This window comes from Canis lupus, chromosome 32, assembly GCF_048164855.1.
Source record: "Canis lupus baileyi chromosome 32, mCanLup2.hap1, whole genome shotgun sequence".
In the NCBI taxonomy this organism is placed as follows: domain Eukaryota; kingdom Metazoa; phylum Chordata; class Mammalia; order Carnivora; family Canidae; genus Canis; species Canis lupus.
Genome location: NC_132869.1, coordinates 4070122 through 4094548, shown reverse-complemented (window position 1 = coordinate 4094548; position 24427 = coordinate 4070122). Strand labels below are relative to the sequence as shown.

The 24427-nt window shown below is 36.9% G+C and overlaps 2 protein-coding genes across 2 annotated transcripts; both read left to right on the top strand.

The window, feature by feature from the left end:
- The first annotated feature begins 282 nt into the window (after positions 1-282).
- Positions 283-1781, top strand: LOC140622536 (olfactory receptor 4F3/4F16/4F29-like). Its single transcript, XM_072808179.1, has one exon. It carries the CDS (start codon positions 840-842, stop codon positions 1779-1781), a length of 942 nt encoding a protein of 313 aa, XP_072664280.1. The 5' UTR covers positions 283-839.
- Positions 1782-4967: 3186 nt separating this feature from the next.
- On the top strand, positions 4968-24194 carry LOC140622535 (olfactory receptor 4F3/4F16/4F29-like). Its single transcript, XM_072808178.1, has 4 exons — positions 4968-5000; positions 11639-11741; positions 18526-18685; positions 21940-24194. The coding sequence occupies exons 3-4, from the start codon at positions 18581-18583 to the stop codon at positions 22942-22944; spliced, it is 1110 nt and encodes a 369-aa protein (XP_072664279.1). The 5' UTR covers positions 4968-5000; positions 11639-11741; positions 18526-18580; the 3' UTR covers positions 22945-24194.
- The last annotated feature ends 233 nt before the right edge of the window (positions 24195-24427 follow it).

Here is a 24427-nt window from a genome sequence, read left to right as displayed (position 1 = left end):
GAGAGAGAGTGAGGGGAAGCAGACTCCCTGATGAGTGCCAGGCTGGATACAGGGCTCAATCTCGTGCCCCTGAGGTCATGACCTGAGCTGACACCAAGAGCCTGACCCTTAAGTGACTGAGCCTCTCAGGCGACCCTATATTCTCTTAAATAGATAGTATGGTGGCCTTGTGTTGTGTCAGCTTAGCTAGATTGAACTACATACTCTCAAATTCCTTTTTCTGTATGTTTCCAACTAGAATACATTGTAAGGGAGATGCTTTTGCAATATTTCTAGGTTAAAGTGAAACAGCTGTCCTACTTGTAGTTCACACACTTTGTCATTTCTCTGCTGGCTTGTCTCATTGGTGTGAGGCAGTGGCCAGAACTGCAGCTGCCACACCTCCCTCGGGAGGCTTCTTGAGCTCGTCTGACTTGTGGGCCAGCTGTGCGTTCAGCTCTGTGGTGGAGCGCCCTGGCTTCTGCAGTACATCTGCACCATCGGGGTTAGAGGCGACGAGCACTGGCACTAACTTTTGTCTGACCTCAGAGACTTTAGCTTTTGCTTGTGGGGTCTAGTTAATTCTCGCCTTCCTCCACTGTGCATCCATCTTCTCTTGCTGGCTGCCTGTCCTGTGGACTTCAAGCTATGGTAGCCGGTGCAAAGACAACAGACTTACAGAGACTGCTGAACCAGCTTCCATGGTCATATAAGGTCAAAACACTAACACATCACTTAGTATATCATCTCCTAGTGGTTCTGCTTCTCTAATGGAACCTTGACTGATATGGTCACTAACCCCAATTTCTTGTGTTTTCCTGTTCTTTCAGGCCAATTTGGAGCCCAAAGTGACTGCAACTATGGGGGGAGGAAATAATTCGGTAGTGTCTGAGATTGTGTTGGTGGGACTCACCAGTTCTTTGGAGATGCAGCTTGTCCTATTTCTAGTTTTCTCTGTGTTCTATGTAACAGGTATTTTAGGAAACCTCCTCATTGTGCTCACAGTGATTTCTGACTCACATTTACATTCCCCCATGTACCTCCTGCTGGCCAACCTCTCCTTTATTGACATATGGGTTTCCTCCATTGCAGCTCCCAAGATGATCTCTGATTTTTTCAAGGAGAGAAAAGTAATCTCTTTCCAAGGCTGCATTGCTCAGATGTTCTTCATTCATGTTATTGGAGGAACTGAGATGGTTCTGCTCATTTTCATGGCCCTTGACCGTTATGTTGCTATATGCAGGCCTCTCCACTATCTAGCCATCATGAACTTCAGAACTTGCATTTCACTCCTGGTGGTGGCCTGGGCCATTGGGATCATCCACTCATTGATCCAACTGGTGTTTGTTGTAAACCTGCCATTTTGTGGCCCCAATGAGGTGGACAGCTTTTACTGTGATCTTCCTCGATTTATTAGGCTTGCCTGCACAGACACCTACAGATTAGAGCTCATGGTCACTGCCAATAGTGGCTTCATCTCTCTGGGAACTTTTTCCATTTTGGTTATTTCCTATATCTTCATCTTGGTCATCGTTTGGCAACGTTCCTCAGGTGGCTTGTCCAAGGCCCTCTCTACACTGTCAGCTCACATAACAGTGGTGGTCTTATTTTTTGGTCCATGTATTTTTGTGTACTCATGGCCATTTCCCACAGTGCCAGTGGATAAGTTCCTTGCCATTTTTGATGTAATTATTACTCCATTTCTGAACCCTGCCATCTACACTTTTAGGAATAAAGAGATGAAAGTGGCCATGAGGAGAATATTCAGTCAGGTGTTGAGCTTCCAGAAGCTGTTTAAGTGACTTTGATATCAAGGAAGACAGGCATCTCTGATATTCCCTGCCGTTGCTGCAGACATGAATCCAAGGAAACACAGCACCATGGGTGGTCTACTGACTAGTTTAATTATTGATTCCAGGATTTTCTTACTGTGTTTTCTGTCCATAACCAAGGAGGATATAGTTTGATTCCTTATGAAATATGACAGAATAAAAAGTATTAATATACAATTGTTTGTACATTTTCTTGCCTCTCCTTGATAAGGAGGATTTTGGACTGGCTTCTTCTTTATCTTTTCCTACTCTGTGTTCCCAGGAGTATCTTTCCTTGTCAGAATGATTTTGTGGTTTGTAATGCAGCATCTGAAGAAAAGTGCTTTAGAAATATTAGAAAATTGCAGTTTTAGGGATAGTGTTTTTTTCTTTTGAGTTTGTATAGTGAGACGTGTGAGAGTAGCTATAGTGTGTGAAGAAATTAAAGACAAAAACAGGATTTTAAAGAGATATTGTTGTCTGTCTCTTACCTTTCAATATATATTGTCCTTTAGTAAATGAAAGCAAAGAACTAAAGTTATTTTGAAGTGTGTGTGTGTTTGTGTGTGTATTTATCACAACATCAGCCTGACATTGGACCACTGGTTTATGGCTTCTTAAACTTTTCAACCAATGCAGTAACAATTATGCATTAACCTTTATAATTACTCCAGTACTTTCAAAAGCTGTATTCCTGTACTGTCAGGGAGTTAAATAATGGGGACCTGGTAATGAGCAAAGACAAGGACCTGTTTATTAATTTTGTCCCAGGTAGTGCTAATCCTTACCCTAATTATAATGAAATCAGCAATGATTCCTCAGAAGTAGGTAACCTGTCTTCTTTTATAGTGACATGGTTAAGAGCACACTCTCTTGGGCCAGACTGCCTGACTTTAAATCTTAGCTTTGTGTTTTGACTAACACATAGATTGCTTAACTTCCTTATGCCTAAATTTTGTCATCTGTAAAATAGAGGTAAGTTGAACCATCTGAATTTTTCTTTTTTTAAGATTTTATTTATTTATTCATGAGAGACACACAGAGAGACAGAGAGAGGGAGAGACACAGGCAGAGGGAGAAGCAGGCTCCATGCAGGAAGCCCAATGCGGGACTCAATCTCGGAACCCCAATCTCGGAACCCCAAGACCTGGGCCAAAGGCAGGCACTAAACTGCTGAGCCATCCAGGGATCCCTGAAATTTCTGATCTTTGTTTTTGACTTACTGAAAAGGCAGTTCCTTTATGGTAGATACCTTCCTCATAAGTTTATAAGGCTTCACCAAGCTAGTAGTTGTCAAGTGCTTACAAAATCCTTGATCTAGAGTGTTATATAAGTGCCTGTGCAATGAAATGAAATAAAACATTAAAACCACTTCTCAGTTTTGATGACATTCTTCCATGCTTTCTACAAATTATTTCCTTTCCTTTCTAGATCCATTTATCAGGGCAGCCCGGGTGTCTCAGTGGTTTAACACTGCCTTCCACCTAGGGCGTGATCCTGGAGACCTGGGGTCAAGTCCCACATCGGGCTCCCTGCATAGAACCTGCTCCTCCCTCTGCCTGTGTCTCTGCCTCTGTTTGAGTGTGTGTGTCTCTCATAGATAAATAAAAAATATATATAAAAAAATCCATTTATCAGACCTTGATGGAGAAACACACTTTTCCTACAGGACTAAAGTATTCTATTTTATTTATTTGTTTATTTAGTTTTAAACATACTTTATTATTTGAGAGAGGGAAGGAGCATCAGAGAGAGAGAAAGAGAGAGCAACCATCAGGGGAAGAAGCAGGAGAGGGAGAAGCAGGCTCCTTTCTGATCAGGGAACCTGATGCTGGGCTCCATCTCTGGACTCTGAGATCATGACCTGAGCCAAAGGCAGATGCTTAGCTGACTGAGCCACCAGGTGGCCCAGGACTGAAGGATTTTAAACATAAAAGTCGTTGAATACAGACTTCAAAATGCCACAATTTGATTTACTTTATACACTTCCTTTCATATTCAAATTGCATCCTAAAGCTCTGTGCAATAGTTCTAAGAAGCCTGTCTTGGTTATCTCTGGTGTTCTTTTTTTTCTCTAATATGCTGGAAGAAGTTAACAAGCTGACTAGGGTATAAAAAAAATTAAATAAATAGAAATTCAATTAACCAAAAAAGGTATTGAATATTTACTATGTTCTAAATCCTATGCTAGGAACTGTAGAAAATTGTGTGAGAAGGATATAACTTGGGGTGCCTGGGTGGCTTAGTTGGTTAAGTGCTCCATGCCTGATTTTGACTCAGATCATGTTCTCATAGGTCCCGGGATTTACCGAGTGTCCACATACAGCAGGGAGTCGGCTTGAGTTTGTCTCCCTCTGCCGCTCTCCCTATGCTTGCATGTGTGCTCTCTGTCTCTCTCAAAGAAATGGCGTCTTAAAAAATAAGGACGTATACAACTGAATTGTACGAAAGGATGATCCATCTCTGAGGCTACAAAAAGCACTTCATAAAAAAAAGAAAAGCACTTCATGAAAGTAAGGGGTGTGACAGGGTGGGCAGACTCAACAACAGGGTTTAGTAGAGGGAATTCATGAATTTGTGAATGTCATGGAAGTGGTTAGACCCCATGCTGACCAGTCTGTGCTGGGTGTGTGCATGCCCTAGGAAGAAGGGAAGCTCATGGGGAGCTCTGGAAGCTTTGGGCAGGTTGACAGCACAGCAAGATGGGGGATGCATACCTACTCTATCTACCTCACTGTCTGACCCGGATTGGTTAAAGCTGACGAGATCTGGCTCTACCAACTTCATTGACCCTTTATTGCTCTTCTTAGCCATTTTGGACTTCCTGTTGTTGGAAAACACCAATACTCTCATGGCCTGAGACCTGTACACTGTATTTCCATTCACTTGCAAAGACTTTTGCCTGGGTAAAGGCAGGGTTGGCTCTTTCTCATCATTCAAGTTCAACCCGAGTGTCAACTCCAAGAAAAGACTTCCTATCTAGAGAAGTGCCCTCTTGCCTTTGTTCTCCAGTCAGTTTCTATCATATGCTATGTTTGAGCGTCTCCATTTGAATGATTGCGCTGTTTTATTAACTATTTTTTGTTTCTGTCCACAGGGAAAGAAGGTCCATAAAGCAAAAAACAAGATTTTTTGATCTTTGTACCCAGATGGATGCCTGACCTACAGTGGGAAGTCAATGATTACTTGTTTTTGTCTGGGGAACAAATGGTAAATAAAAGCGGAGAGGGAGAGAAACAACTCTTTCATTCTGAATCACAAGGAATGGAATGAAATAGGAAAAATCTCATAGATTTAGCACAAATGTTGAACTTATTCATAATAACAAACTTGTGGAATCTAAAGTACATTTGTAGGTTACATAAAGATAAGCACAAGGAAGAGAAAAGAATAACTGAAAATCATTTCACTCACATGTAATTGTCAAAATTTTGTTATATTTCTTTTAGGATTTTCCTTTATGCATTTGAAAAATCATACAAAATAGGACCACGTTGTTCTAAAATTCATTTAACAATATGATATGTGAGTCATTTAACGATATGATGTGTAAATCTCTTATGCTGATAATTCTACCTCTAGCATGTAGTTCTTGGTCACTGTGTGGTAATCCAGTGGATGGATGTAGCCATATTGCTTTAGTCAATTCTTCTAATTTTTAGTTATTTCTAATTTTTAGTTTTCAACAACTCTGCTATGAAAGATATTGATGTACCATTTTATATACACATAGCTTTGATTACTTCCTCATAATCACTTGATAGAAATGAAATTGCTGTGCCAAAAAGTATTCGTAAGGCTTGATTAAATTTGGCAAAACTGCCCTCTAAGGTGATTGAGTTGATTTGAAATTCCATCACCAGAAGTGAATTACTCATGAGTTTCCCCCATGTTTGCAAACAGTGGATATGTGATTAACTTGAATCTCTGCAAATGCAAAAGATAAAAAATACTACCTACTGATCTCATTGATTTTTTCTACTTTCTAAATGAAATATTACATATTTACAAAATCTGTAACATATATTTGAGCTAGAAAGCATAATAAAATAAATATGTGTGAGCCTATCTCTTGTTGGATCTGCTCTTCCAACCCCTATCCCTTGCTTTTTCACCCAAAACAATCACTAGCCTGGATTTTTTTGGTTTATGCTTCTTTTGTTTGTTTGAAACACAATTGTTCTAAAGAAGTATATAATCTACAATGTTGTTTAATTTTTGCTCATTTTTAAAGCTTACATACATTCTTCTTTAAAGATATATATATACTTATTAGGACTCACTGAAGAGAGAATTAGGAATATATTTTTAAGGAATTTGTCTATTTCATCCTTACCATTTTAAAATTCATTGGTATCAAGTTTTTTACAGTAGTTTCATTACTTTTTAAAAAATGATATATCTATACCATGTTGAGATATATTCCTAGTCGATTTTCCTTCTCTGTTTCTGTCTCATGTCTTCATTTGTTCTTTTCTCTGTGTATTCTGTGTATCACTGAGGTGTACTTTAATATGCAAATAATTGCACATATTTAATGTGTACAATTTTATGAGTTGGATAACATCAATGGAAACATCCATGCTGCCATCACTACAATTAAAGTAATAGATGATATGAAACACCTCCCCAAGTTTCCTTGTGTGTCCTTTAGTTTTACTTTACTTTTTTGCGTGTGTGAGGTACAACACTTACCATGTCTACCCTTTTAGCAAATTTTGAAGGTACAACACCATATTGTTAATCACAGACACTGTGCTGTAAGTGGGTATCTAGGACTCATTCATCTAAAATAGCTGAAATTTTGTACCCAGTGGAAAACAACTGTCTGTTTCCCAGACTCTAGCGATCACTATTGTATTCTATGCTTCTGTAAGTTTGACTATGTTAGATCCCTCATATATGGCAAATCTTGTATTGGTCCCGTGAATGGCTATTTCACTGAGCATAATGTCCTTCAGTTTTATTCATGTTGTCACAAATGGCAGGATTTCCTTCCTTTCCAAAGCTAAATACCATCCCACTGAATATGAATATCAGATTTTCCTCACCCACTCATTCGTTGGTGGATACTTGGCAGTTTCTATATCGTGGCTACTGTGAATTATGTTGCCATAAATGTGGGGGTGCAGTTATCTTTTTGAGATACTGATGTGGTAATTCTATTCTTAATTATTTGAAGAACTGCTGTTTTTGAAGAACCACTTTTTTGCATACGGAATGCACTATTTACATTCCCAGCAGGAGTGCTGGTGTTCCAATTTGTCTACATTCTCATCAACACTTATCTTTTTTTTTTTTTTGATGATAGTCTTTTTATTAGGTGTGAGATCATTTCTCAATATAGTTTTGATTCACATTTCCTCAATAATTAATGATGTTGAGCATATTTTCAGATGCCTACTTACCATTTATATGATCTTGAAAGAAGAAGAAATTGGAGGCATCACACTTTTTGATTTCAAATTAATCATTTCAAATACTACAAGGCTACAATAATTATAACAGTATGGTATTGATATAAACACAGGCATATAGACCAATGAACAGAGCATAGAGCCAAGATATAAACCCATGTGTGTGAATGTCAAACAATCTTTAAGAGTGCCAAGAATACACAATGAGATAAGGATGATATTTTTAACAAATGATGTTGGGAAACCTGAATATTCATATGCAAAACACGAAAATTAATGTAAGGATACCTCACTAAAGTGGAGTGGGAAGGCCAATAGGTGGAGCTCTCATGTCCTACCACTTGTTTCCAATTGCAAATACAAGAGGAAGAGAAGGACCTTGCACTGGATGGTACTTTACTATCCCAGCAGAGGGTAGGTAGGTTTTCCCCTCCTCCAGCCACAGCCCAGCTTATAAAGGACTGTCAAAACTCAGCCATTTAGAAGCCACTATACTTTGAAGTCCCAGTTTAGTCCAGTGGACTTTTTGTTTATAACAGTCCTTCCCAACTTCCCCTCCCCACCCTTTCTTCTGAGAAAAAAATTATTCCTCTCCTTTGTTCTCTAGACTTGCCTATGGCTTTGCTATAGAGTGCTTCTCCCAAATTTTCTTTGCTATTCCTAAATAAGCCCATCTTTTTGCTGGTAAAATAACTGGCAGCTTTATTTTGAAGGTTAACAACAACAAAAATGGATCCCTAACTTATACCACACACAAAAATCAATTGATGATAGTTAAAAGTTTAAATGTCCATCTATCTGCAACTATAAAACTTCTAGGAAAAGACATTAGGGGAAAAGCTTCTTGACATTGGTTTTGGCAATAATTTATTGGCTAGAACATCAATAGTACACAAGAAACAAAAACCAAAAATAAACAAGTGGGACTACTTCCAACTGGAAAGTCTCTGTACAGCAAAGGCAGTAATCAACAGAGTCAAAAGACAACCTGTGGAATGGGAGAAAATATTTGTAAACCACATATCTCATAAGGGGTAAATTTATAAAATAAAGAAGGGCCTCAACTCAACAGCAAAAACCCCAATACTAGATTAAAAAATGGGTAAAGACCTAAGAGAATATATTTCTTGGGAGATTTTGTAGAAGAAACCATTGTTGTAAATAGTGGGATGCAGAAAAATTTCAACTACAAGAAGATCTCTCACAGATGATTTTGAGTTTTCCCTTCTTCATGAGCATAAAAAGATTAAATCATTCAGACAATTTTTTAAAAAGCTCCAAATTTCTGGGGCACCTGTTTGGCTCAGCTGGTAAAACATCTGCCTTTGGCTTGGGTAATGATCCCAGGGTCCTGGGATCAAGCCCACATTGGGCTCCCTGCTCGCCAGGGAGTCTGCTTCTCCCTCTATTCCTCACCCTGCTTGTACTCTGTCTCTCACTTGCTCTCTCTTTCAAATAAATAAATAAAATAGTTTTAAAAAGTCCCAAATTTCTAAGAGGAAAGGCTAGACTTTGTGCCCATAGTTTTCTGTTTCACCTATTTAAATTTATTTTTTATTTATTTATGTATTTTAAAGATTTTATTTATTTATTCATAGAGACACAGCTGGAGAGAGAGGCAAAGACACAGGCAGAGGAAGAAGCAGGCTCCATGCAAGGAGCCCAACGTGGGACTCGATCCTGGGTCTCCAGGATCACTCCCTGGGCTGCAGGCGGTGCTAAACCGCTGCGCCACCGGGGCTGCCGACCTATTTAAATTTAACTTAGACATATTATTATCATATCATTGGCACTGTTAAATTATACCTTTTAAAACAACCTATTAAGATTCATATATCACTTACATGACAAATAATACTTTAAATTTAGAACAATTATACAAATATTTTTAAGTATATACTCTGTAACATTATGCATATAGCATCCAATATATGAAAATTAATAATGAATGACATTTAATGTAAAAGTTCTTTTATGATGTTCAATAAAGAAGTTACATTTATAGACAATAAAAGTCATATGGGCTTCTGAAAAAAATGGGCAAAGAACTTGAACAGATATTTCTCCAAAGAAGATATACAAATATATAATTTTCTCTTGCTCAATCAAGTTAACAAGAGTATTGTCTAGTTACAAATCTTTTGAAAGAACCAACTTCTGGCCTTTTCTTCTTTGTTTTATATTTATTTTCATGATCTTTGATTTCTGCTCTTATATATTCTACTTTTTTTTAGTTTATTCTATTCATTTTCTAACTTGGGAGCATGCTTCTCCCTTTGCCTATGTCTCTGCCTCTCTCTCTGTATCTTTCATGAATAAATAAATAAAATCTTAAAAAAAACCTTACGTCCTCTTGCTTGGTCAGTTTTTGTAATTATTCCATGTATATTTGAAAAAAAGTGTATTTTTAAATTGTTGGGTACAGAGTTCCACATATTTTATTTTATTTTATTTTTTATGATAGTCACAGAGAGAGAGAGAGAGAGAGAGAGAGGCAGAGACACAGGCAGAGGGAGAAGCAGGCTCCATGCACCGGGAGCCCGACGTGGGATTCAATCCCGGGTCTCCAGGATCGTGCCCTGGACCAAAAGCAGGCGCTAGACTTCTGCGCCACCCAGGGATCCCCGAGTTCCACATATTTTAACTAGATCATGATTATTCAATTGTTAGTAGTGTTCAAAACCATAGCATTGCTGTTTTTTTGTCTACTTGACGTATAGATGTGTAAGAGATGTATTGAAGTTTTCTATTATGCACAAAAGAATTTTCTTAATGAATTTTTTATTTATATATTTTGAGCCTATTATTGATCAATTGTAAAAATTATTCTAAACTACATTAGAAAAAAATTAGTCAAATATTTTTAAAATTAATATTTATTAAATATTGACTATGTGTTTTGCACTGTGTGTACCTCTGCTTGTTTACTAGTCAGATTATGGCAGAGTGTGGTGGTGGTGTTGGAGCCAATCAGTTGTAGTTCTTTGCAAGAGTTAATATGAGGCAATAATATCTGAACAATAATACCCAAAGATGTTGATAATAGAAGCAGAAGACAGTGAAAGCAAAGTATAAGAATCTCTTTTGTTAAATGTGGTCAAGAAGGCTTTTCTGGAAATGGTGTATTTATTTCAAGATTTTCTGACATAATTCCTTTTATACCCCGGTAGTTACCACTTTGTCACTTGATAACACCCTGATGGATTTATGTAGTCTAAGGTCTTGGATTTTGAATTTTGTGGGACTGAAAATCATCTAGAAAGCCCAGATTGCTAAAGTAAGATATAGCTTTTTGTCCTGTGATTTTTCATTTGCTTTTACCTCCTTGTTCTCATTGATGAGTGTTTTTGCCATGAAATCTCTAGTTAGTACTAAAGTACAGTAGTACTCTTTCCCTTTCTAGCTGCTTCTCAAGCATTCTAATGTGTTGGATTTCTTAGGTACTTGTATGGATTAATTTTGTTTCTTATTATTTTAAAAAATGTTTATGTATGTATCTATGTTTGTATGTATTTATGTAAATAATCTCTACACTCAATGTGACAGTGTAATTTATGACCCTGAGATTAAGAGTTACACACTCTTTTGACTGAGCCAGTCAGGCACCCCTTTACTGATTCATTTTAAAGCAAAAATATTTCTGTACAACTATCTGAGACACTATTACCCTTTTTAATTCCCCATGGGGAAAATCAATGTGGAATCCCAGGAATAATTCCCAAGCAAATATAATCAAGAAAAGGTTGGCTATTCCCAAGACTCACACCATCATTTGGTCATTAGTATTCAAGGTTGCTGATTAGAATCTGTTTTACTTGAGGAAAACAATATTAAGCTCTTTGTTTTGGAAAAGGTTACAATCCCAGTCAAAATTGTGAAATTGTCCTCCCTCAACCTAGAAAAATGCTCCAACTTCAAATACTATCATGTAAAATGCATGCAAAACAAATGTTTTAGCAGACTGAACATTCAGTTTAGCAGACTGAACATTAATCCAACCTACTCTTGGGTCTTTCTCCAATGATTGCTCAGTAATTATTTCCTCTCCTAACTGAATACACAGTTTGTTATTAATTGTTATTCCACATATTTGTGATTATATTTATTCTGGGCAGGAGTATCAAGATGAACCAACTCCAGCTCTTGCTAAGGTCACTGGTGAAGTTATTGCTAAGGGTATTTGGAGGATTAAATAAACTGGATTGTGAATCAAAGGTGAGATTTTGACTAGAAGAGGATGTTCCAGGAGGAAGAAACAGCGTATTTCATCTTTTCTATTTCTTATTCTTTTCTGTTCCCCTATTCTGTATTTTCTTTTAGTTTTTGTGGCAAATGCCTAATGATATTTTCAGTTCTAAGTTTTATGCACTCCCAATTTCTGTCATATGGCCCTCAGTATCCATTAAACGAATTCTTATTTTTCTCTTTTAGAAATTATAGTTTTTACATAATGGAAGCTCTCTATCTTGTCACAAAATTTGGAAGGAATTGATTTACTACCAATTGGAAGATTAGATTCTTTGATCTAACTCAGGTAAGAAAGAGTCTGGTTCCCACTGCCTTTCTTTGCAAATAAGATTAATGACATTTTCAGCATTTAGTGTAAGCCATTTATAGGGCTCAGAGAAGATTCATCTGTTTTGTTTTTTGGTGCAATATAGATGAAACAGTAAGTGGAATGCAGTAAACTACAATTTTCATGTGAAAATTTCACCATAGGGAGCTAAGATTAGGTATAGGTAACATTTCAGAAGTTGAGCGCCAAGTTGTTAATGTCTCCTTCTGTGCAAAGAGGGCAGATTGAGAGTGGAAGAGTTGGAGTAGCCTAGAATAGTCAGGAAGCATGGCACAGTTATGGACATATATAACTAAAATGAAAATTTTATGAGTTAAATTTATACAAATCCAAGTAACCATTGATTTCTTTTTAACACCTTATGTGGATATGGCTTAGCATGTACATAGTTTAATTGAAAGGTCCTTGAAAGGATAACACTGGAGGCTAGGAACTTAGAAACTAAATCTGGGGGTGCCTGGGTGGCTCAGTGGTTGAGCATCTGGCTTTGGCTCAGGTCATGATCCCTGGGTCCTGGGATCCAGTCCTGCATCAGGCTCCCCGCGGGAAGCTTGCTTCTCCCTCTGCCTGTGTGTGTGTGTGTGTGTGTGTGTGTGTGTGTCTGCATCTCTCATGAATAAATAAAATCTTACAAAAAAAAAAGACATTAGATCTGGGTGAGAATGACATAGTGAAGGTCTTAGACAGCCAGAAACAGCATGTGGGTAGTAGATAACTGAGAAGTCATAGAAGGCAGTATGATAGTAGATGGTAGAAGAGCTGGAGAAGAGGAGGTAGACACTAAGACCTTCTTCTATGAACTTCTTTCAAGTACCTTGGTAGTAGAAGCTACTTTCTCATGCCCTTGAAGGTTTTTTTTAAAAAAGATTTTATTTATTTATTCATGAGAGACTCCCAGAGAGAGAGAGAGAGAGGCAGAGACACAGGCAGAGGGAGAAGCAGGCTCCATGCAAGGAGCCTGACATGGGACTCAATCCTGGGTCTACAGAATCATGCCCTGGTTGGAAGGCAGGCACTAAACCACTGAGCCACCCAGGGTGATCCCCCTTGAAGTTATTTTTGACAGTAGGTTGTCAGCGACTCACAGAGCAGTTTAGTGAAGAGGCTGAACTCTGGAGTCAACTTGCTTTTTTTTTTTTTTTAATTAAAGATTTTATTTATTTTTGAGAGAGAGAGAGTGTGAGCGCGTGAGCTGCGGTGAGGATGGTGAAGCAGAGGGGAAGGGAGAAACATACTCCCTGCTAAGCAGGTGAGCAGGGAGCCATTGAGGTACCAGGACCCTAAGAACGTGTGTGACCTGAGCCAAAGCTTAGCTGACTGAGCCACCCAGAAGCCCTCAACTTGTTTTTTTTTCAATTAATATTTTTTAAAAAGAGAAATAGATGTGCAAAGTAGAAAATTTATGAAAGTATAAGGAAGGGAAAAAAATCACCCACAGTCCCTTCATAGGAAGATAGCAAGTGTTAAAATTTTGTCATTTTCTTCACATACTTCTTTTATTCACTTGCATCTTTACAACAATTCCAAGAATTGGACTTAAATTTGACACTTAGCTATGCAAAATTATGCAATTCGTTTAATCTCTTTGAGTTCTTATTTTCTAATTTGTAAAATATGGATCATATTTTCTTTCCTGTACTTTCCCCTGTGTATTGTACAACAAAAGATGTGAAAGGTTTTTAGAGGCCATAAACTTTTAGAAAAAAGCAACTGATGGTATAAATTTTGGTACTCATATCCTGTAGAAAATGATTAATGAAACAAGATAAAAAATAGCAGCGTTCATGGTAGGACAGAAGAAAATTGTCTTAGTTATAATTATGTGAGAGAATTGAAACATTCTTAATTCAGATGACTTTATAACTCATATGGCTAATCATAAGGACTAATGATATTCTAACATATAGCATCTTTATTTCCAGAGGATGTAGTACAGGTATTATATATAATACTAATATAAATATAACCTAAAACCAATATGAGGCCAGAATTAACAAAAGTCTGACTTGTAACATTTAGGAAATAATTGTATTATATTTATAATTAGAGAGACTCATACCAATGTTTTACAACCAAGATTCATTAGAACATTAAGGAAATAGAAATGATGTGTAGACAGCGAAGAGAATCAGAGAACTGCTAATATGTTAAAGAGAGTTGAGAAAAAAAAGACACCATTAGTAAAAAGTATTTGTGAAACTAATATAACAATGTATGCCAACTATACTCAAATTAAAAAATTTGAAGTATTTATTCTGGGTATCATAAGATTAAGAAGAAGATGTGTAAGAGTTTAAAAAAATTATATGGCTGATCAGTAGATTTAGTTGATTGATCAGTAGTTTTATGGTCCCTTCAGCATTTTTCACATGTGTCAAAGGATCACTATATGGTAGATGATAATAGTTTCCATCTATATGGAAGTTACAGCAAAAGTAATTACTCCCAAATAATTATCCTAAGTAAATTATATCTGAGGTTTGGAGAGGAGTGAAGAATATCATTTAGGAAACACTCAAAAGGATGCCCAAAACAAAAACGAAAACAAAAACAAAAAACAAAACAAAACAACAAAAGCAACAAGAAAAAACCCCAAAAGGATGCCCAAAGTAGGCTTTAGAATTTACACGTTTGCATATACTTAAAGTTAAGTTATGCACCGTGTATTTAGGCACATTCTGCCTTAAGCTATGACATTGAAATCCTTTCATTTGTTAATGACTCTAGTTAGAATTTTTTTCCCCCAATTGTATCCACATAAGAATTCTCAGGGAAGAGGGAAATTAAGTAAAATGATCTTCCTAACTATTGGAAGTGGATCTTTTAAAATAATATTATATTAATATCAGAGATTCTACTATCTACTTTTTCCTTATGAATCTTTCTGTATGTTCAATGAACAGAATGTCTCTGGCCCCTGTACCGGGAATAACTTTTGATCTTTCTCTTCAACTGTAAACCAGATAGAAAAAAAAAATTAACCCATTTTTTTTTCCCTGTGGAGTGACAACTCAAGCTTCCAGTAATGTTTGCACTGACCGTCATCTTCTACTTCTAGTTCTTCTCTGCCCTTTAAATATTCCTCTTTTGGCTAAACTTTTTTTTGTCTTTTCAAAAACTGAAGTTTAATTGATATATAATAGTATATTGGTTTCAGGTGTACGACATAATGAGAATGTAAATCCATAAAGATTTAAGTCCTTCCTTATGTTGATGATTCTAGTTAAAATTCTAATTTGTGAGATTATTTTATTAGGTCCAGCCTATAGACTAGACATTACCAATAGGGAGAAAAATGACAAAGTCTCTGAACACCCCACTATGTATCATATTTTCCAGAATGTAGGAAATGGTGAACAGTATGAAATGATGCAGAGAGATCATAAGGATGAAGATTTAGCTACCTCAAGATATTTAATGATCTTCATGATGATGAGGGGAACAAAGGCAAGCAGAGAATTGTAGCTAAAATGAAGTCTCCTTACAATGTGTAGCCCACTGATAAATGCTTGACACATACAGGGCATAACACTCCTACAACCTTAATGTTCGACCAATGTAGCTTTGCTTTGCTTAATGTAATTTCATTCTGATAACTGCAAACCTCCAGATATAACAATCATCTTGCAACATGTGACCCACTAACACATATCTAAAGGGTCTCATGACTAATGCTTTACTAAAGCAATAAAGAATAACCTTATCTTGACAATAAATAGCCCTCCAAAGTCTTGGAGACCCTGCTTTCAGTATATATAGATTCCTTAGAGACTTACATTATCCCTAGGTCTCACTAACTAAAAAGTATATAATCAGTGGCCCCACATCAATGAGACCAGTATAAAGGTTGAGGGGATAGCTGTCAGAATGCAGGGAGCTAAAGAGAAAGTCACCTATAGGTGAGGTGATAGAGCAGATAGTATTTTTTAAAAAATATTTTACTTATTTACTTGAGAGAGAGAGAGAGAGAGAGAAAGAGCAAGATAGAGAGCAGAGCATGAAGGAGGAGCAGAGAGAGAAGCAGACTCTCCACTGAGCAGGGAGGCCACTGCAGGGCTCCACCCCTGGACCCAATTCCAGGACCCTAAGGCAGATGCTTAAAATGGACTGAGCCACCCAGGCACCCCTAGAGTAGATAGTATTAAGGAGGAATAAATATTTCTTGAACATAGAAGCATCCTGGAAAGATGGTATAGAGCCAAATTGTAGCCGCACACTCTAAATTAGGATTTTGTACTTTCAGAAGCAATGAAAACTACTGAACATATTTCGGTGGTGGTAGTTACAATACCAAAGTGCTATTTAGGAAGAGTCATCTGATGGCCATATTCAGGTTAGATTGGGAGATATCAATTGTCCTGTATAGTAGAGTTTTGGTAATTACTAGTAAAAAAGTAAGTGGAGGATCTGAGAAGAGCCGAGTGGATAAGATGCTTATAATACCATACTAGATTTGAAAGAAAAGCTGCCTGCCTGGGGAAGGGAGAGATGATTACTGGCTTTGTGGTAGTCATGTGAAATTCCACATATACAAGATTGACATATAAGCATTTAGGTGACAGTGTTTAGTAGACTATGGGAAATATGACTACTGTTTAGGATAGAATTGAATGAGTGATACACCTACCTACTTAGATTCAACTAGCATTTGTATGCTAATGAAAGTATTAAGCCTTTTCATATCCACTGCCTTTGACATAGTGGTCAAGCTTTTGGGGAGGGCATAATTAGAATATAAAAGAAATCCATTAGGAGTAGAACAAGGCAAGATAAATGTATACAGTGAACAAAGGTGAAAACGAGGGAATGACAAAAAGACAAGTCTGAGAGTTCAGTGAACTGAGGATGTTTATAATAACATTATTACAGTTAACAGTTACTTAATTTTTGCTATGTGTCCAATACTGTTCTAAGTTCTTTACTCATAGCATTTTTTGAGATTAGACTATTATTACTCCAATTGAACAGGTTAGTAAACTTAGACACAATAAGATTAAGTAAGTTATCTGAGGTCAGGGTGTAACTGGGCCTCAGGGGAGCAAGAGCACTTGGATATGGGGGGTACCATTTATTTTATTTTATTTTTTTTTTTAAAATGTTTATTTATTTATGATAGTCACAGAGAGAGAGAGAGAGGCAGAGACACAGGCAGAGGGAGAAGCAGGCTCCATGCACCGGGAGCCCGATGTGGGATTCGATCCCGGGTCTCCAGGATCGCGCCCTGGGCCAAAGGCAGGCGCCAAACCCCTGCGCCACCCAGGGATCCCCGGGGGGTACCATTTAGACCGGGTTTGGCCACTCACTATTGGCAAAACCCAAAGGCAGAAGGATGAGTGCATACTAACATCTCAAAGATTGTCTCCAAAGTGCTGAAAAAACTTCTAGGTTTATGTAAGGAAAATGTGGGACAAAGGTCAGAGGGTATCTGCAAGTGGGCAGTAGAGGTCAGGTGGCTCATTGTCTTTAGGTCAATCACATGGGGTCATGCTGGTGTCTGGGCAGGCCCTATTGCTTAAAGGGGGTAGTTTTGGTTCCCATCAGAGGAAGCTTTGCCTGCGGGGGTATGTTATCTAAACTAAGACATAAGCTGGAAAGAGGACTTAATCAGAAAGTACAGACTGAGGTCAACATGGAGAGAGTTGAAATCCTCTTCCAAGGGTTAGTGGAAGGGCAAGTGGTTAAGGCAAGTTTAAACCCAGTGGTCTGGTTTGTGATTCTTCACTTTTAACCAATATTTTACATCTGTCTCTCCAGAACAAGAAACATAGGAAGAAAAATAAATGAACCAACTTAAATAAACTATGCAATACCCAAATTTGTATATATAGAAGATAACAGGATTGGATTTTTATTTTAAATTCTAGTTCTTTGTTATCGTGAGGAAAAATTTCACTTGTCTTCAAGATCAACCTCCACTGTGACAGAAAATATTTGGATGAGATTAATTCTTAGTTTGGAGCCTTAAAAAAAAGCAAACTCTCAAAACAAAATCAAATCCTCAAGTCAGCTTTAATCACTTTAACGTAAAGCAATACATAAAAATATTGTAATTGAGAGTCATAGTTTACTTCAAACCCTACTGACACGATGTTTACTTACTTCACAGGTTTTTAGGCAATTTTCTATTATTATTCCAACAACACCTAACAAGGAGTCTAACACTTTGGATTAGGTGGTATTTATATCCCTGAGAGTTTAGAGAAGCAAAAACAGTACCAGACTGGACTGGATATATTGAATAAATCTTGAAATCAGACAGATTATATAGATGACTTCTGAAATTTCATCTCAGATATTGGAATTTATATGTATAAAGCATGTTCTAAATATATGTGATATTAATCTGATATTGGACACAAGGCTGTTGGAAGAAGTAGAAGCTAATTTCAATAAAAAGAAATACTAGCATGTAAAGGGATTCATGAGCAATATAAACAAGACCCTTTGGAACTGAACAGTTGTGATGAATTTAAACAAAGGATGATTATTCTTGAAATTTATATTTGAGGCTAGAATGTTAGGTGCAATGATATCTTAAAGCATGTAGGATAAAGACAATGGGATAGAAATCATGAAGGAAACCAAATAGGGAGGGGTATAGACTAAGGCATAATATATAAAATAATTAGAAAATCCAGAAAGATAAAAAAGAACTGATTTAATTTGAATGTAAGGAGGAGATAAGAAGATGGGGAGAAAGGTATTTTAATTTTTTTTTAAGTTTTTTATTTATTTATGATAGGCACACAGTGAGAGAGAGAGAGGCAGAGACACAGGCAGAGGGAGAAGCAGGCTCCATGCACCGGGAGCCCAACGTGGGATTCGATCCCGGGTCTCCAGGATCACGCCCTGGGCCAAAGGCAGGCGCCAAACCGCTGCGCCACCCAGGGATCCCGAGAAAGGTATTTTAAAGGTCTTATCTTAATTGCTGTTGGGGGAAGGCAGGAAGAAAATAGAACATATTGGTAGGGAAAATAGTTGTCATCTTATTTAATTTATTTGTTATTATTTATTTTTATTTTTTTGGATGGGGAGGAGAAGGGGCAGAGGGAAAGGGAGAGAGAGAATCCCAAGTAAGCTCCATGCCCAGTGTGGAGCCTGATGAGGGGTTTTATTTCATGACCCCAAGATCACCACCCAAGTCAAAGTTAGGAGTTGGTTGCCTACCCACCTGAGCCATTCAGGCGCCCAATTGGCATCTTATTTTAAAATAAGAATAGAGAAATGTATCACTGGAAAAAGGACAATAAACATGAAAAAAATAGGAAAGCATAGTAGGACTTTCATGTTAACAAGGGGTTGATAAAATGAATGCTATCTTAACCAAACCAGCAAAAAATTAAATATGAAAACGTTGTCTCTTTTTGCTGATGACATTATTGTAAATCTAGAAAACCCAAGATATTTCAGTAAAAACTATTCACCCAATAACCTAATGTAGTAAGGTGAGTACACAAAACAGATAAAAATTATTTTTCTTCATTCTAGCTAAAAGAACCTAGAAATGGAAGTGAGAAGAGATATTTCATTTATAATGCCAAGAGAAAAAGCTATAATGTACATAGGAATAATTTTAATAGAGAGAAAATAGAATATATATTAAAAATGGCAAAATCATAATGAAAGACATGAAACAAGGTTTGAACAAATTCTACTATCTTCTTGAATGGGAGGATACCACCATAACTGTGCTACTTCATTCAAAGTTAATATACGAATTTACCACAATTCAGATCAGAAGTTCAATGGGATTTTGAGAGGGGTTGGATAAAATGAATTTAAAATTTATATGCTATAAATACATGCTTATGAAGTATGAAAAATAAGGACAGTGAGGGAGGGACTTGTTTTATCAGATATAGTGACATAGTATTACCCTGATGTTTCTACAGAAAAAGACATGTGTATCAGTGAAATCAGAATAAAGGATTCAGAAACAGATCCCAAAATACTTGAGAATTTAGCATAATGCAAAAATAGTAGTTAAATTCAAAGAGGAAAGAATGGGTCATTTAATGCACAGTGCCATTACTACTCTATTCACCTGGAAGAAATTAAAAGTGGACTTATATCTTAAGGCATAGACAAAAATAATAAAGCATAGTCCTAAACAGAAAGCAAAACAAAACAAAATATTGAAAGAAAATCTAAGGGTGTACATGTATAATTCAGGAGGCAAGGAGATCTTAAAAGCTGTAGGTACAAAAAAGTGATGGCTATAATTAATCATTTAACAGTTAAAAACTTGGGTGTTTTTTTTTTTTTTAAACTTGGGTGTTGACAAAAGAAACCAGAAACAAAATTAATAGATAATTGATTTAGAAAAGATAAAACAAATGACAAATGCTTAATATCTGTAATATAAAAAGAGCTCTTACAAATTGGTTAAAAAAACAACGAAAAGACAAAAGCACAGTAGGAAACAGGAACAGTCATGAAGAGGCAGTTCATGGAAGAGAAGATCCAAACTGTAAGAACGTTCAAATTTTTAAATTATTTTTATTTTTGTATATATTTTTTTTATTGGAGTTTGATTTGCCAACATATAGTGTAACACGCAGTGCTCATCCCGGCAAGTCACCCCATACCCCTGCCCACCTTCCTTTCCACTACCTCTTGTTCATTTCCCAGAGTTAGGAGTCTCTCATGTTCTGTCACCCTCACTGATATTTCCCACTCATTTTCTCTCCTTTCCCCTTTATTCCCTTTCACTATTTTTTATATTCCCCAAATGAATGAGACCATATAATGTTTGTCTTTCATCACATTGCCGGATTTCAAGATGTACTGAAAGCTGTGATCATTAAGACAGTATGGTACTGGCACAAAAACAGACTTAGATCAATGGAACAGAATAGAGAACCCAGAAATGGGCCCTCAACTCTATGGTCAAATAATATTCCACACAGTAGGAAAGACTATCCACTGGAAAAAGGACAGTCTCTTCAATAAATGATGCTGGAAAAATTGGACAGCCACGTGCAGAATGAAACTAGACCATCCTCTTACACCAGACACAGAGATAAACTCAAAATGGATGAAAGATCTAAATGTGAGACAAGAATCCATCAAAATCCTAAAGGAGAACACAGGCAATACCCTTTTTGAACTCGGCCACAGTAACTTCTTGCAAGATACATCCATGAAGGCAAGGGAAACAAGAGCAAAAATGCACTATTGGGACTTCATCAAGATAAAAAGCTTCTGCACAGCAAAAGAAACAGTCAACAGAAGTAAAGACAACCTACAGAATGGGAGAAGATATTTGCAAATGACATATTAGATAAAGGGTTAGTATCCAAGATCTATAAAGAACTTCTTAAACTCAACACCCAAGAAACAATCCAATCATGAAATGGGCAAAAGACAGAAATTTCACCAAAGAAGAACGTTTGAATTTATTGGCTGTCAGGGAAATGAAAACCAGAACAGCAGTGAGCTGTCACTTTATACCCACTATTCTGGGAACAATTAAAGAAAGTGTTAACATTTATCCTTATAGAAGTATGTGTTGTTCCAGCTTTTTTGCCCAAAGCTGTTGGGCAACACTACTAACATATTTTTAAAAATATGTGCATGTTGACCCAGTGATCTCACCTCTGGGAATCTGTGACACAGCGAGGAAAGCACCGATGCACAAGGATGTGTGTATGTATAAGGATAGTTATCTGTAGCATTGTCTGCATGGGTCAAAAAACTGGAAACAAGGTAAATGCCTATTAATAGGGAAATTATGATCCATCCACACTGTGATTATTGGGCAGCCATTTAAAAGAATAAATTAGAGCACGTTTCTAAAGAGTTCTATGTGTCTTTTTGCAGTTTCCATTCTGTGGCATAGTTCAGTATAGAAATTAGAAAGTATGTTTATTTCCTGGTATATTTCTCCTTAATTTCTTAGGTAACTTTGTCTACATTTCTCCCTCTTCCCTATGCACTAAAGACCAAACTAAATTGGAGGCACATAATTAAATAACAAAGATCTAGGCATGGAAAAAATTTTGGTCCTGGCTCTCTGTGATATTTGTACTATGTCATCTCTATTAACTGTGTACACTAGCTAAGTGGTCTTCAGTTTTTGACATTTGTGTAATCCTATAGCCAGGTTTCCCTTTTAACTTGGATATAATGTTTTTCTCCCTTTTATGCTCTTTAGGTAACTTCAGAGTTGGCCTGGCACACGAAGTTGATGGATGGAGGAAATCACTCTGTGGTGTCTGAATTTTTGTTACTGGGACTCACCAGTTCTTGGGAGATTCAGATTCTTCTTTTTTTGTTTTTTACTATATTTTACATAGCAAGTATGCTAGGAAACCTTCTCATTGTGGTCACTATCATCTCAGACCATCACTTACATTCACCTATGTATTTTTTGCTGGCAAATCTTTCCATCATCGACACAGGTGTTTCTAGCATTGCAAGCCCAAAGATGATTTATGACCTTTTCAGAAAACATAAAGTCATCTCCTTGACAGGGTGCATTACTCAGATGTTTTTCATTCACACTGTTGGGGGTACAGAGATGGTGCTGCTCATTGTCATGGCCTATGACCGATACATTGCTATCTGTAAGCCCCTCCACTACCTGAGCATTATGAGCCTAAGAATGTGCATTTCTCTTCTGGCTGTTGCTTGGACCATTGGACTCATCCATTCTGTGGCCCAACTGGCTTTTGTTGTAAACTTGCCCTTTTGTGGTCCCAACACAATGGATAGTTTTTATTGTGATTTTCCTCGGTTCATCAAACTTGCATGTACAGACACATACAGACTGGAGTTTCTGGTCACTGCCAACAGTGGGTTCATCTCTATGGGTACCTTCTTCATCTTGATTGTGTCTTATATCTTCATCCTGGTCACAGTTCGCAAACATTCTTCAGGTGGTCCATCCAAGGCCCTTTCCACTCTCTCTGCTCACATCACCGTGGTGGTCTTTTTCTTTGGTCCTTGCATTATTGTCTATGTGTGGCCATTCCCTACCTTACCCATAGATAAATTTTTAGCCATCTTTGATGCCCTTATCACTCCTTTCATGAATCCTGTTATCTATACTTTCAGAAATAAGGATATGAAAGTGGCAATGAGGAGACTGTTGGGTAAGGTTTTAAATTTCAGGAAGAGTTCTTTCATGACCAGTCAAAGACATTCAGATTCATCTTGATTATTCTTAGAAATTAATCTCTTTGGGCAGCCCTGGTGGCCCAGCGGTTTAGCGTTGGGCTTCAGCCTGGAGTGTGGTCCTGGAGACCCAGGATCAGGTCCACGTGGGCTCCCTGCATGGAGCCTGCTTCTTCCTCTGCCTGTGTCTCTGCCTTTCTCTCTCTGTGTCTGTCATGAATAAATAAATAAATAAAAATAAAAAAAGAGAAATTAATCTCTTCAATTAAACTTTTCATTTTAGTTAGTAATTTTAATATCTACTGTGAAAACTCTCCTTAAGGACTCTGTTCTGATCGGGTCAATTTTTCATAGGGGCCCTTACCCTGTGGATCCTGGAAGTATTGAGGAAAAGTGAATTCAGCCTTGGGATGTAGTGTCTTTGTTATTTATTATAAAAGAATATGAAATCTCACATACCGGGCACATTTTCCATTAAAACAAAATGTTGGATACTCTTCTCTTTGGTAGTGATTCTTAAAGACCTATCTCTTCCACTCTATATGTATATTAATGTTCATGCCCTCTGAGTTTCTCATGTCTATATACTTGGAGGAATACACAAAATGAAGACAATTGCCTAGCTTTCAGAATTTGAGACTTTTGACATCCGGATTTTACTATACATGCTCAGATTTAGTTAATACTAAGGTTCTCATTTTTAATTTTTTTTTCTAAGTAGGCTCCATGTCAAATGTGGAGCCCAATGTGGGGCCTGAACTCACAACCCTGAGATTAAAACCTGAGCTGAAATCAGAAGTTGGACTCTTAACTGGCTGAGCCACCCAGGTGCTCCAGTACTAAATCTTTAGATTGGAAGGTGAAATTTGGGATAAATCATAGAACAACAACTCAGGAAAGTTTAATATTATTATTTAATCAAGTGGTTTGAGACCAGAAGATATAAATTGCTACACCATTCAGTGTATATCATAATTATATTTTACCTCAATTATTTCCTAAACAATTTTTATATGGAAAAGAAAGCTATTTGAATATTAAAAGCTTATCAGTGGATTGAATATTTCGGATCTAAGGCTAGGTAGCACTGGTTTATAAATAAATAAAATGCAAAAGATTTCTATATAATATGAATCAGATTTATAACTAAAAGCAAATATAAAGTGTAGACATTACAAAAGAAAATTTGTTGCAAAAATGTCTACAAATGAAGAGATATATTAATAAACCATCTATAATGAAGAAATGCATTAGGGACGTCTGGGTGGCTCAGTGGTTGAGCATGCCTTTGGCTCAGGGTGTGATCCTGGATTCCAGGATTGAGTCTTACATCAGGCATCCTACATGGAGCCTGCTTCTCCCTCTGCCTATCTCTCTGTGTCTCTCATGAATAAATAAATAAAATCTTAAAAAAAAAGAAATGTATTAAACTTTTCATGTGATAAAGTATGTTATATATAATTATTTTAAAACCAAATATACTTTTCAGAAGTGGTATAAATAACTATTCAAAAACTATATCACTA

Bases quoted from the DNA above. Each gene is read 5' to 3' on its own strand.
- LOC140622536 (XM_072808179.1), top strand. From the start codon at position 840: ATGGGGGGAGGAAATAATTCGGTAGTGTCTGAGATTGTGTTGGTGGGA.
- LOC140622535 (XM_072808178.1), top strand. From the start codon at position 18,581: ATGCACCGGGAGCCCAACGTGGGATTCGATCCCGGGTCTCCAGGATCA. The intron at 18,686-21,939 runs GTATTTTAAAGG...TATGCTCTTTAG, and splicing joins ACCCAGGGATCCCGAGAAAG to GTAACTTCAGAGTTGGCCTG.